Source organism: Ictalurus furcatus, chromosome 7 (genome assembly GCF_023375685.1).
Source record: "Ictalurus furcatus strain D&B chromosome 7, Billie_1.0, whole genome shotgun sequence".
Lineage (NCBI taxonomy): Eukaryota > Metazoa > Chordata > Actinopteri > Siluriformes > Ictaluridae > Ictalurus > Ictalurus furcatus.
Window position 1 is genome coordinate 19446327 of NC_071261.1, and position 14514 is coordinate 19460840.

The window sequence follows — 14514 nt, forward strand, 5'->3', positions numbered from 1 at the left end:
TATACTATGTTTATCCATGACACCATTATGTAAGTCAACAAGACAACTGTAATTAAAATGACTAGGAAAAAAAAATATATAATAGTTTTTATTTTTGTACTATGTATGTGGCAACCTGGGGAAAACCCTTCACATGGCCAAATTGTGATGTGGATTTATAAACTACGGGTTTTCAGGAAGCTGCAATAAATCAAGTAAATGGAAATATCCCTCAAAGGTGTGTGTGTGTGTGTGTGTGTGTGTGTTGCACGGCTGGAGGCCCCTGGAGGACTCGGGTGTCACTGCCACGCGTTTGATGACAACAGATATGGCATGATGGATTTGCCAGGAGAGTGGGGATGAGAAAAACAGACAGGGACGAGTGGTGAATGAGCGAACAGACGAGAAAAAGTGAGAAAGACGTAAGTGTGACTTTGAATTTGTTTGAGTGTGTATGCCAGGGAATGAGAATTGCTTCATGCCAAATGGACGTAGCAGTGAATGAGGTGCTGGTGTGTGTTTAAACTGAGTTATGGACTATGGGGTAGTGCGACAGATTGAGGAGAGGGATCTTGGTCAGAGATCTTGGTCAGCACGTTGCTTCAGGTCAACAAATGCACTGTGAGAGTGGGTGTGAAAGTGACTCAGTCAAATATACAGTAGATCATTAATATGAGGAACAGAGCAGATGGTACATGTACATGGTCTGTATGCCTCTTGCTTGATTGTACATGCTTTCCGGAACAGGTTCTATCTTGTTGCTTATTGCTAAATACTACAATATTCGCTGGACTGCACATCGATGTAGCAAAATTTGATAGTCAGACAGTTAGACGTGACAAACTGTCATGACATTGTTAACTGAGATAGTGTGGCAGGAGAGATGATGTTACAATTGCAAGTGTAGATCCCCCCTGTTGGTAATGTACACACTGTGTGAACTCTTTACAAAGTAGCTCCACGGACATGTCTCGTCTATGTGTATGTGCTGAGTTTTCTGTAAGATTAAGGCAACATAAAGTACAAGTGCAAAGCCACTTGTACCGATTAATCAGGCGCCTGAGTGTCGTAAGCTAACCTCACTGCAGGGGTGTAGTTAGACACAGCGTTGTGTTCTCCTGCCAGGACACCAGTCCATTCAGAAAATTACCACTTGGTCTTGGTCTGGTGCTCAGGATCTGGTCGTCACGGTGACAGCGAGCAGACAGGTATCTGAAAGGAAACACTTGTTGCTCTTCAACCTCTCTAACGCAGTTTCCCTGTCATGTTCTTAGTCTAGCTGAAATATAGATAGCAGACCTTTTGAGCATTTCATTCTTATTACCAGCAGCTTCAACAACATGGCATGATGTTAAGGACAAGCTGTGTATAGATGGCTGGATATAGCTGAGCTCTGGGAGAAAACGTTGAAACGACAGTCATCGAGACAAAGGAAAAGGGTGAGCGCTCAGTCTGTGTTGACTAACACTCTTTCAAGGCTCATTTTCACATTTACTAATAACTGTAATGTGTAATCATCAGAGCATAAAATCATACTTGGAGAAGGATGTTTGAAAGGTTTATTCTCAATCCGGCAGCTTGACATTCCCTTTATCATGTCTCAAAATATTCCAACTTCTTTTTTTAGGCAATTTATTCTGTATAATCTGTATAATTAGGGATCATTATTTTAATTACTTCAGTCTGTGGTGTGTAAAACATCAGCAAAACTAAAACAGCAAAAACAAGAAGAAATGCTTAAGAGTCTCAGAACACGGACCGATGTTTTAGCAGCATAGTTTTATTATTGTGATGTTCTTAAAGAGTTGTCTAGCTGTTTATTACAAAATAAACAGTTGAGAATTTCAAACTTGTGTTGAATGCCTTAGTACTAGTTGTACTAAAAACACGTTCTCTTTACTTGAAGAAAAGGTGGAAACCAATTGCATGTAGTTTTAAGTAATCTCACAATTAAATCTTAAGTAACATTAGCAAACGTTCTATAGTATATTAACTGAAATTGACACATTAAACTAACTTGATATGTATTACTTAATTTACTTTCAGCTGATTACTAATTTAACTTCAATTTTCTCTTTAAGTTTGCTTTGAAAAAATGAGGCTTCCAAACTTTTCTGAACTAGGTAGAATTTATAGTGTACACGTATAAAGTATTAGTCTAAATTAAGAAAATAATCTGATTCTAAAATATCTATATTTGTTCATGTGCAGTGGGTATTGTGTTTCTTTTGACAGATATAAATAAGATATACTGTATTATGACATTTTCAATTATACAGGTTTTTAAAAAATATGTTTATTTGCAGTATATTTTAAAAAGGTATGGAGAAAATGTTTGACAACAGTTTGTTAATTGGCTAATCTCTGATTCTGAGGTTTATCAATAGTAAAAATTTAATTGTAACTATAAACAGTTTAATCTAAAATGTTTTAAAGTTTGTTTTTTTAACATACAGTTTAAAATACTGTATAAAACTATCTAAAATCATTACCAGTTTTGTTTGTTTCTGTAATTCGTTATTTCATATAATGTGGTTTGTATTTTTTATATACAGTATTTTGTAGTTTTAGCTAGATTTTGTACAATATATAGAAATCTTTCCCTGTAAAATGAAATATGGACACAAATATACTTTTATAAATAAATACTATTGCATATATGTTTTACTACAATTCCCTTCTTTAACCTCCTTGTAACATCCTTCTTTTTTTTTTTTGCATTGTTTCCTAAAACAATTGAGTCTTTTTTTATTGTTATTTAAACGTTTTTAACGTATTTTAAGTATTTGTTTTTTAAAAGATTTTAAAAAAATAATAATTTTTAGTGTATTTTATTGCTTTCTTAAACGTAACCAGCATGTGTTGCTGTGATAAAGAACAGCGTTTGAAGTCACTGTGTGTTAAGGTAAGTGTGGAACCAGGCATTTTATGCTGTTTGTCTGTAAATAGGTTGGTTGGTTTGGTGGAAGAGTGTGGGGTGTTAGTGATGGCCTATGTGGTATTTGCATGCACTCTTGCACCCACAAATTATCCTGGCATATAAACTGACACAGACGCAGTGCTAGATCATATTCTGGCACTCACTCCTGGCCCCAGGTCTGTCTCTTTGCCCCTGCCAAAACCCTTAACAGCTAAAACGGCCCCTCTTAAACATAACTGCCTCCGTTTCTCTACCCATTATTCAGTCTTCAACTAATTACCTGGAAGCACATTTCTGGTCATTTTACTTGAGCTCTTGTGGTGCAGACCTGGTGGTGCATAGTCAAATCAACCATGAGTTTCTAATATTTCATTACAGTTATACAAAGATTTAATCAAATTAGTTGTTCCACCTAATACTTTATTCCTTGGATTTAAGGATTTAACTAGCAAACTTTCAGCACTTAATAGGATTCTAAATTAGTGCTTTATTAAAAGCATGAGCTCTTGGAGGGTAAAACATAGTGATATGATCGTTTTCCAATTATATTCAGATTGTTTCCAGTAAAGAAACCATAATGATTTTGTTTACTTATACTTGCTCCTTACTTAGACTTAATCCAGCCATCCATTTTCTGTACCACTTATGCTACACAGAGTCACGGGGAGCCTGGAGCCTATCCCAGGGGACTCGGGGAACAAGGCAGGGGACACCCTGGACGGGGTGCCAATCCATTGCGTGGCACAACCGCACACACACTCACCCACTACGCACAATTTGGAAATGCCAGTCAGCCTACAACTGTCTTTGGACTGGTGGAGGAAACCGGAGTACCTGGAGGAAACCCCCAAAGTGCACAGAGAACATGCAAGCTCTGCACACATAGGCCAAACGGGCTAGCCACTAAGCCACCGTGCCCCATTTTAGACTTAATAATTTTAGATTATTTAAGATGATTGTTCAGTCAAGAATGCAAACCCAAGTTAGTTTTTGGAACTCTCAAGGGGATTACCCACTCCTGATTCATTCAGTTCCACTGCAATGCACATTAGTCTAAAATGAAACCATGAAAACTCATCATCTCTGAACATAAGGCTAAATGTAAGGACACCTGTAAGGGTCTGCACACATCTTACCTGTTACCTGGGGTTTTGAATGCTGTCTATGACAAAATCTATGTGTGTGTGTGTATAAACTGATGTAGATCTGATTGAGTGAAGTGTAGTAATGAAGGAGGCTTTTACAAGATAAATGTCATGCCTTGTGTCTTATTGTTTTGACTTTGTGTCATTGTCTCCTCACCTCTGCAGGATGCCAGAGAGAGTTTGTCTGTTTCATGGTCAGAACTATCACAAGCTGAAGCGAGCATGTTTGAGGCATGGAGCACTTTTTAAAGACCCACACTTCCCTGCCTGTACTCAGTCATTGTTCTACAAGAGAACACCACCTCCAGGACTCACATGGAAAAGACCACGGGTGAGAAAAATAATCAATAATTTAATAAATGGACAATAAGTTCATGTTAACCCAGAGTTAAAGTTGAGCTAATCTAGAGTTTCACAAGGCTTTATAGAAAATGGTACACCCGTTGGTACAGTTGTACTTACCACTTCTCTTGTGCCCCCTGAGCAACGAATATGGCCCAATATGGAACCTCTGACACGTAAATTTCTCTGTATATATGAGAACCATCATCACCACCTTGTCAAAAGTGAGTTATTGTTGCTATTTCTTTGGGCTAAAGATGGCAAGACGTTCAGAACGTCAGACGTTCATGCCATTCTCCTGTCTTTATGTGGACATCTAGTTATTGCCAGTCTAAATATGGTTACACAGTCAGCAGTGCCATTACAGATATGATTAGTTAAAGGCCTTTCTAATGGTGACAAGGCATCAGCCCATTGCAATTTAAAACCTTGGAAGTGTGTCTGTCGTGTGGTCAGCGTCAGAGGCATTACCAAAGTTTGTTTTTGTTATGCTGTAAAAAATAAATAAAGAAATTGTCAGTGATTAAAATAGTGTCTGTATCTGCTAAAGTGTGACTAGTCAAATGTAGCAGTAGACAGGCTGCCTGTGTGGGTCTGTAGAGCCCTGGGTGAGGTTTGAAAATGGGCCTGAGGTTAGACACTCGGACACAAAGCACTAACAGCTAGCTAACTTGAACCGTATCAAATTACCTGATATAAAATCACATAGCTATAGCTTGGCCAAAGACCCCATGCTACTCATCATCAATAAGGTTGCAAATATAATATAACTGCTGTGCATAGACGGTCTTATTATTAAAGAGCGCTAATGCTTTGACTTCACAAGATGTTAGCAATCTAGTAGGCACTAAGCTACATACTGACTAGCATTAATCTTTAATCTAGTCTTTAACATTAATTTAATTGTTCATTAACAAATAGTTTCATAATATTAGCTCAGGTTACTTGAATAAATCTTTTATCTACATTTCCATAATAAGTAACATGAAAGACATTAATAAAAGAACTGGTATGGGATATTTCGTTATCTTAATAAATCTAATATTTATGTAAATAAAGCTAATAATATAAGCATCTATATCATTAAGAATTAGATGGACAGAGGAATGTGATCATATCTAAGGACGCCATCGTCTGACACACTGGTTAACTGATATCAACTTGATACTTGATGCTTGGGTTAAAGGGCAGCAACTGCGATCACTGAAGGGGATAAAAAGAGTGAAATAATCATCTTGTTAGTGATTATCTGTTAAATAAACAGTAGAGCAATGTGCATAGCGTTGGAAGGTTAAAAGCAGCATCAGTCTCTGTGGCACAAAAATGCCTTTTCAGTTTATATCCAGGTCGGGATCAAATGATATGATGACTTTGATGTTCTTGAGTAGACAAACACACAGTGTGGCATCATTAATACATTCTAAGGTAATCTTCTTAAAATCTTTGGATTATATATTGTGAAACCTTTTAACAAATGCATGTGGATTATATGGTATAAAATTTTGTCTGTGTTTGGCATTGGTAACCTGACACCAAGCGATCCTTGGAGACCGGATCCAATGTCAGTGTGTAAATGAACAGGTCTTGGCTGACAGCACTTCACTCTTTTACTCATTTATATACACACACATCTATATCAGAATCTGTCACAGAAATGTCAAAAAATTTAACCACAATATTTAAGAATATGAATAATGGCTGTTTTAAATTATGCTAAATCTAATAGACTGCTTTTAGTCAATGTATTATACTTTAGTTTACTTCTATGGATGACAAATAATGGCAGACATTTATCCTGACTTCCAGGAGAATCAGTTGTGACGTCTTCTTTACCTCTCTCTCTGTGGCTCAGGAACTGTGTAAAGATCCAAGACTTTTCGTAGATGGAATCAGTACTAGAGATCTGCACCAGGGCAGTCTGGGTAACTGCTGGATGGTGGCAGCTACTTCCTGTCTTGCAACAGAGCCATCGCTTTGGAAGAAAGTGCGTATGTGAAAGGAGAGGTTGAGAAAAGGAGGCTAAGTAGACTTTTTCGCCCATTTATTAACATTTTCCACACCTCCCTACAAATGATGTCCATGTCCAGGTCATCCCAGATCACATGGAGCAGGAGTGGAACCCCAAGCGCCCACACCTGTATGCAGGAATTTTTCACTTCCGCTTCTGGCGATTGGGTCAGTGGATGGATGTGGTGGTGGATGACCGCTTACCGGTCAGTGAGGATGGAACTCTGCTCTTCTGTCGCTCAGCCACACCACGGGAGTTTTGGAGTGCCCTGCTGGAGAAAGCTTATGCCAAGTATGACATGTTAGATTTTAACCTCCAATCTTCTGTGAAGGCTTTCCATTAGATTTTAGCACGTGGCTGTAAAATTTGTGCTCATTCAGCTACAAGAGCATTAGTGATTCAAATACTGAGGAGGCCTGGGGTGCAGTCTGTGTTCCAGTTCATCCCAAATGTGTTCATTTAGGCTGAGCCAAGGCTCTGTGCAGGCCACCTGAGTTCTACTCTGACCTTGGCAAACCATGTCTTTTTAGACCTTGCTTTGTGCACAGGAGCATTGTCATGCTGGAACATGTTTAGGCCCCTCAGTTCCAGTGAAGAAAAATTATTGCATTACAAGTTGCAGCATGCAAAGACATTTTAGACAACTGTGTGCTTCCAAATTTCTGGCAACAGGTTGGGGAAGACCCAACATTGTGATGGTCAGGTGTCCACATATTTTTGCCCATATAGTGTGATTCAAATGACATTCTAATTGACATTTGGACTTGCTATCATTTATGCATGCTGTGAATCATCTCTTTCAAGTTTATTAATTATGAAAACACATTTTAAATTATGCATTAGACATATACAACTAAGCACATTTCTAGATGTGCAGCATCTAGTTACTATGCATTAACACTGCAGGTATAGATAAGAGATCCCCAAGGCTAATGTTACATCTGCAGTACAGCCTGGCAATATTCTTTTCAGAGTGATGCACAAACATCTCAACGTTTCTTCAAATCCATTCCTTTTCTTCGGAATTATTACATCTCCAGATAATAATTTGTTAATAGATTTGTTGCTACATGTCCCATAAGAGGGCGCACAGTGGCTTAGTGGTTAGCATGTTCGCCTCACACCTTCAGGTGAACTGTTCTATTCCCACTGGAGCCCTGTTTGTGCGGAGCCTGCATGTTCTCCCCGTCTCTCCTCCAGGTACTCCGGTTTCCTCCCCATGTCCAAAGACATGCATGTTAGGCTGATTGGCATGTCCATAGTGTGAATGTGTATGTGAGTGTGCCCTGCGATAGATTGACACCCCGTCCAGGGTGTACCCCGCCTTGTGCCCGATGTTCCCTGGGATAGGCTCCAGGTTCCCCACAACCCAGTAGGATAAGCGGTAGAGAAAATGGATGGATGTACCATAAGAGATACAAATGTAAAGGTGCTTCTGAACTGACAGAAGAGATGATAGCAGGTGACAGTTCGACACTTGAATTAGATCAGGTTGATAACACGCAGCATTTTCCTTTGAACTCTAGACCACAGAGATGAGCGATAATACTTGTCATTAAAGCATGCATTTTTAGTTCATGGTGGTCTGAAAAAAATTCATATATTCAGGTGCTACAACTTCAAAGAAAGACTATTTGTGTGATATTTTATCAGTATATTTTATTGTGATTCAGTTTACTGATACTGCAGTAATAATGTAAGAATTACCTCTCATTCTTTTTCTGTTAGGCTCAATGGCTGTTATGAAGCCTTAGAGGGAGGAAACACTGCAGAAGCTCTGGTAGATTTCACTGGAGGAGTATCTGAACCACTGAGTTTGGATGGAGAGACACTGAGCCAGCATGGTGACCAAAGGAGGGTGCTGTTCCAGACGCTAGCCAGAGCACACAGCTGTAAAGCTCTCATCACATGCTCCATACGGGTAAAAAAAAATAAGTAAATAAAGCTCTGACAGCAAAAAGCAAACACATTCCTACAGGATTCAATGATATATGCAGGCCTGAACACCCAAAGAACCCACACCAATGAAGCAGCAAGTTGAAATGGTTAAACATAGTTGATCTCTCTTATTTTTTTGACCTTCAAATAACTATTTAATTTCTCTCTCTGTCTGTATTTATGCAGCCAGCAGAAGGAGAGCAGGTTGAGTCTGTGCTGGAATGTGGTTTAGTGAAGGGTCACGCGTATGGTGTAACTGCACTTAGGAAGATCCGTGTTGGGGAAAATCTGTTACCTGTTTGTGGAACATCCCGGCTGTACATGGTGCGCATGAGGAACCCATGGGGCACAGCGGACTGGACAGGGGCCTGGAGCCAGGGGTAACAAGTAATCTATCATATCTGCAGGCAGATGTGGGTCATTCAAGGCACTAATATTTTTGGCTCATATGCATTCATTTTGGTTGTCCATACACTGATATGACCAAAGTAGTATATTTATTTTTGAGTCAGTGTTTTATTACACTGCAAAAAATGACACCTTAGCAAGTGAAAATATCTTGTAAATAGTCATATTTATCTAGTATTTCCTATTCTGAGATTAACGTAAACCAAATATACCGTAAGATTATTAAACCTATTTCTAACCTATTTTATGAGCAAAAATGTCTTGAAATAGCTTCAATAATTTTATATTTGGTTTATTGTAATCTCAGGAAATACTAGACAAATCTGACTATATTCGAGATATTCTCACTTGGTAAATTGTCCGTTTCTGCAGTGTATTCTAAATCATTTGCATATTTTGGTGCCATCTGCAGGTCACAGGAATGGCAGCAGGTGGGCCGCTGTGAGAGAGAGAAGATGGGGCTGATTGTCAGAGATGTGGGCGAATTTTGGTAATGATTCAAGTGTTATTCTTGACAAAGTGACTGTTTTCTACAGAACTGAGCAGAATTTAAAGTAGGGATGCATCAGTAATGATACTGATATGGGGTCCGATGCTTTGGCCATTTACTCATGCTTGTACTCATCAGATACCATGTTATACTATGTAATATAAACCTACAGTAGAGTATGTTGTGCTAATGAACTTAATTGTGTGCTGAATGTGATTACACAAAGATGTAGTGAACCTGTTAGATGTGAGAGCACTGCTGTGGGTTCTGTGAGCAACTGTGATGCATGTTTTTATTTCCTCTTGCTCACCACTGTTTACACTTTGCTCATGAGGTACAATTCAAAGTATGATTCATGGCACTTTGTGGTCACTTATTCTGCTCTACATGCTCAGTTCAACCTCCCTCACGCTCTATATCAATGATAACATCTTAAACATAAAACTCCTCATGAAGTATTCATTGCTAGCAGTTCATTGCAGCAACCAACATACATAGAGCTAAATAAAATGTTCCATGATGTTCCTGATTTCTTAAAACTAAGTAGTTACATATTTCGGCATCAGTAGCTATTGCTGTTGGTATTGGCAAGTATCAAAAAACAATGTACTTATACTTTAAAGTATTTCTTGTTACGTTCTATGATAAAAAAACAAACAAAAAAAAACATCTTAACTTCTTATAGGTTATGGCAGACCTTTGTGTGTTTCCCTCACCAGGATGGAGTTTGAGGACTTCTGCCACTACTTCACAGATATGGTGGTGTGCAGGCTGGTGGAACAATGCCTGTTCTGGCATTTGGGTCACTGGAGAGAAACGCATTGTTCTGGAGAGTGGACTCATGCTCCTCTAGACTCAACAAGACTGACTGCTTCTCAATCCTCCAACACCCAGAAGGTCTCCTCAAGTTCCCAGTGGTCTCGTCCAACTACTGCCCCAAGAGGAAATAGGAAAGAAGAAAGGCTGAGTGAAAGGCAGCTGCATGAGAGGAGGGACCACACAGTGAAAGAGAAGAAAGCTAAAGGTGAACAGAAAGCTGGGCTAACACAAAGAGGAAACAGGACAACAAAGGAAAATGAAGATGAGTTTCAGGGAAAAGAGGAAGGAGTGGTGGAGGAAAGTTGGGAGAGAGAGATGGACAGGAGAAGTAGGTGTGGGGGATGTATTAACCACAGAAAGACATTTCTTCATAATCCTCAGGTACAGCAGACTGGTCACTAGTGAATATATAACTTTATATGAAGAAAGTTAGACTGCTGCCATGTAAAACATGCGATTTAGTAAAATTAATGGTAATACTCTGTAAATGAACAGGCACCATGAAGGATCTTTAAAATTTCACAGATAAAATACATTTTCTAATGTCATTACTTTTTTGCATCATTCCTTTAGCCACATAAGTGCCACGCTTTCACTTCTGCTCCACAATATTCTCTCCTTCAGTTCATGTTTGAGTTGGGAGGAGAGGGGGATGAGGTGCTCATATGCCTGCAGCAAGAGGACAGAAGGATGAAACGGAGGGAAGGAGCAGGTGAAAATCTTCCAATCGGCTTTGAGGTGCTGAGGGTAAGAGAGTCTGCGTCCAATCTGTTACTGCTACTGTTATCACTTCTAGGCATATACTTTACCTGCAGATTTATGAGGTTCAAATATGTTAATAGGAACCAAATGTTAATAGGAACCACATAGTAGAGGGGAACAACGAGTTCCCTGCTTTATCACATTTTGTGTAATATTCATAAAGCTGGCCTGTTGCCACTGTCACTGTCTCCAAACACACGTGTATACAGAAGATATAAATGGCTAGGTCATCCTTTCATGTGCTGCTGTGACTATAGCGTTACCTTTCAAATTGTCTTTGTTTTTAATGCTGTTTCAGGTCGAGGTGAACCGTGTGAGTAGGGTGCAGTGTTTTTCTGAGCAGGCAGCCAGTTCAGTCTACATGGACTCACGCAGTATTACCCTGCGTGTAATCCTTGACCCTGGGCGCTATGCCCTCATACCCACCACTTTCCAGCCTGGGGTTCCTGGCCGCTTCCTTCTCCGCCTCTTCTCACACACCCATGTGAAACTCAGGTGAGATGCTGCAGGCCATGCGTACACTGCATCAGAGTGCAGCAGAATGAATCCACATAATACATGAGTTATCAGCAGTTTGATATTTTGTAAAGCTACATAATGTATTGCTTGTATTTTCTCATTTGTAAGTCGCTTTGGATAAAAGTGTCTGCTAAATGAATAAATGTAATGTAATGTAATGTATAGTTTCCCTCCAATCAACGTTCATTTGTCTCCCAATACACATGACCGTTATAAGAGTGAATGGTCCAGTGCTCTCTCTCTCTCTCTCTGTAGGGAGCTGAAAGAGGAGTTGCCTGTTCCCTCTCTGTGGCAGTGTTGTGTGCCTCAGCCATGTGCTGTTGTTACAGTGTACCTTCACAGAGCCTCCACAGTCAGCAAGCCCAAACATCCAGGTTGCTACAAATTCACCACCACACTACTATTGTTATACAACAGTAACACCCTCATATTTCTCTTCATAATACATCATTTATACAAGGTATCTGGAAAGCTTAAAGCAGCACTTATTGTTAATTCATGCTTGAAGATGCTTAAAATAAAGTAAGACCTTTTATATGCGTCATTGTGTCATTCATAATAAGTTTAAAATTTGTGTTAATTTCCTGATTTTGGGAAACACTTTACTTATTAGCTTTTACATCTAGTCATTTAGCAGACACTTTAATCCAGAATGACTGAAAAAAGAAAAACCACTCCGTTTGGCACAAAGACAGTAGCAAATCCTGCAGGACATCCTGTGTACATTCTGTACTTGGACTCACACAGACCTAATACTGGCACCTGATGCCCTCGGCTGTCGGTTGATGAATTACATCTCCTGACTAGTCCTTGAAAACAAAACAAAGTACTTCTTGAAATGTCCCATAAATTAATTTTAAGTCATCTGTATGAACTGTTACTTTTAAGTCTCTTACCATTTTTCTTTCTCACAGCTCCAGATGTATATGCCGTCATTAGGTGCGAGGAGGTCACTGTAAGGACACGGGTATTTAAAAAAGATGGAAGTCCTGAATTTAACACTAAAGCCATTTTCTACAGGAGGAAACCTAAGAGTAATATCTGCATAGAGGTGAGATGTGATTCTTCAACAATTTGCACAGAAGTCTCAGTAATATAGAAACATTCAGCAGTGTGTGTGTGTGTGTGTGTGTGTGTGTGTGTGTGTGTGTGTGTGTGTGTGTGTGTGTTTGTATTCATCTAGCTATGGGGAAGAGGTTTGCTATTTGACTCCTTCCTGGGAAGAGCTCATCTCCAAACAGGGGCCACTGAACGAGGACGGACCAGAGTGATTGAACTGCAAGGTGGTCAGTCTCGCGGCTGCATCTATGTAGAGACTTCCACCAGTCAGTGCCTGACAGACTTATGACTTTTCCATTGACTTAGTGGAACTGAGCTATTACTAAAATCTGAAAACTGACTACAAAAGCCAGGCTTGGGACCAGACTTCTGCAAGTTTCTCCTTTACAGTCTGGTATTGTCATGCACGTGCCTGCTTCTGATTGGTCATGAGACCTGCTGCTTCTGTTGAGTGGTATAGCAAGTCCTGTAGCCTGACTATGTGTAGTTAATGTCTTTTGTTGTGATTGTAGGTCAGTAATCCATGTCAGCCTTGCGTTAGGGAGGGAACGTTGTAGCTATTAAAACAGTCCTCACAAAATGCTGTGCTTTTGAATAGTCCAAAGAAAGTAAAAGAGCATTTGCTATTGTGTGTTAGGCTTGCAGTTAGTTTAGGTAGCATAGTTATCCGCTGGTCAGATATTAAAAGCAGAATTCACATTAGGCCACGTTTGCTGTTGACAATGATGTTCATGTAACCAGGCCTCTGAAAACATTTCTCAATCATTGTCTAGCTCCTTTTTTAAACAACAAAGATAGCAGCATTTCTGTTTTCTCTGAATAAAGGTATGTTTCTATTCTGGGTAATCAAATAGTATTTTGCATACTTGTCACATACAAATGAACAACAAAAGAGCACATTTTCCCCTTTCTGATCTAGGAACTGTTGTGGAGTAGTTTGAGCTACAAACCAAACTTGGATGTCATCGCTTCTGATTTTTAAAAATCTTTAATCCTCAGTTCCCTTCATAGTGTGTGCGTGTGTCATCTGTCATAGAGTCCAATAAATACAAAACATGTTGCCATAATTTTTGAACTCATTTGTTCATCCTATAATTTTTGTATTTCTTAATGTATGATTTTGCAGATATGGGGATGTAGTGGCTTGAATTGTTGCTTCACAAGTCCAAGGTCCTGAGTTTTATCCTGACCTCAGGTTGTTGTCTATGTGAAGTTTCTGTGCATGCTCTCTCCATCTTCTTGTGGGTTTCCTCTGGATTCTCTGGTTTCTTTGCACTTATATGCTGGTAGGTACATTGGTTATGCTAAATTGCCCCTAGGTGTGAACGAGTGTGTTAATGTCTGCGTGCTTGGTGGTTTTTGATGGACTTTTTGTTGGACTGGTAGTTCTCTCTCTCTCTCTCTCACACACACACACACACACACACACACACACATATATATATATATATATATAGATAGATAGATAGATAGATAGATAGATAGATAGATAGAGAGATAGAGAGAGAGAGAGAGTATCTCACAAAAGTGAGTACACCCCTCACATTTTTGTAAATATTTGATTATATCTTTTCATGTGACAACATTGAAGAAATGACACTTTGCTACAATGTAAAGTAGTGAGTGTACAGCTTGTGTAACAGCGTAAATTTGCTGTCCCCTCAAAATAACTCAACATACAGCCATTAATGTCTAAACTGCTGGCAACAAAAATGAGTACACCCCTAAGTGAAAATGTCCAAATTTGGCCCAATTAGCCATTTTCCCTCCCCGGTGTCATGTGACTTGTTAGTGCTACAAGGTCTCAGGTGTGAATGGGCAGCAGGTGTGTTAAATTTGGTGTCATCGCACTCACACTCCCTCATACTGGTCACTGGAAGTTCAACATGGCACCTCATGGCCAACTCTCTGAGGATCTGAAAAAAGAATTGTTGCTCTACATAAAGATAGGCTATAAGAAGATTGCCAAGACCCTGACACTGAGCTGCAGCACGGTGGCCAAGACCATACAACGGTTTAACAGGACAGGTTCCACTCAGAACAGGCCTCGCCATGGTCGACCAAAGAAGTTGAGTGCATGTGCTCAGCGTCATATCCAGAGGTTGTCTTTGGGAAATAGAGGCAT

General features: G+C 39.5%; 1 protein-coding gene across 1 annotated transcript; it reads left to right on the forward strand.

Annotated features, from left to right (window-relative positions):
- The first annotated feature begins 59 nt into the window (after positions 1–59).
- Positions 60–13450, forward strand: LOC128610086 (calpain-5-like). Its single transcript, XM_053629165.1, has 13 exons — positions 60–401; positions 1307–4375; positions 6239–6370; positions 6474–6685; positions 8123–8315; positions 8519–8712; positions 9153–9230; positions 9950–10430; positions 10674–10796; positions 11110–11306; positions 11586–11704; positions 12245–12381; positions 12514–13450. The coding sequence occupies exons 2-13, from the start codon at positions 4151–4153 to the stop codon at positions 12676–12678; spliced, it is 2256 nt and encodes a 751-aa protein (XP_053485140.1). The 5' UTR covers positions 60–401; positions 1307–4150; the 3' UTR covers positions 12679–13450.
- Positions 13451–14514: the final 1064 nt, after the last annotated feature.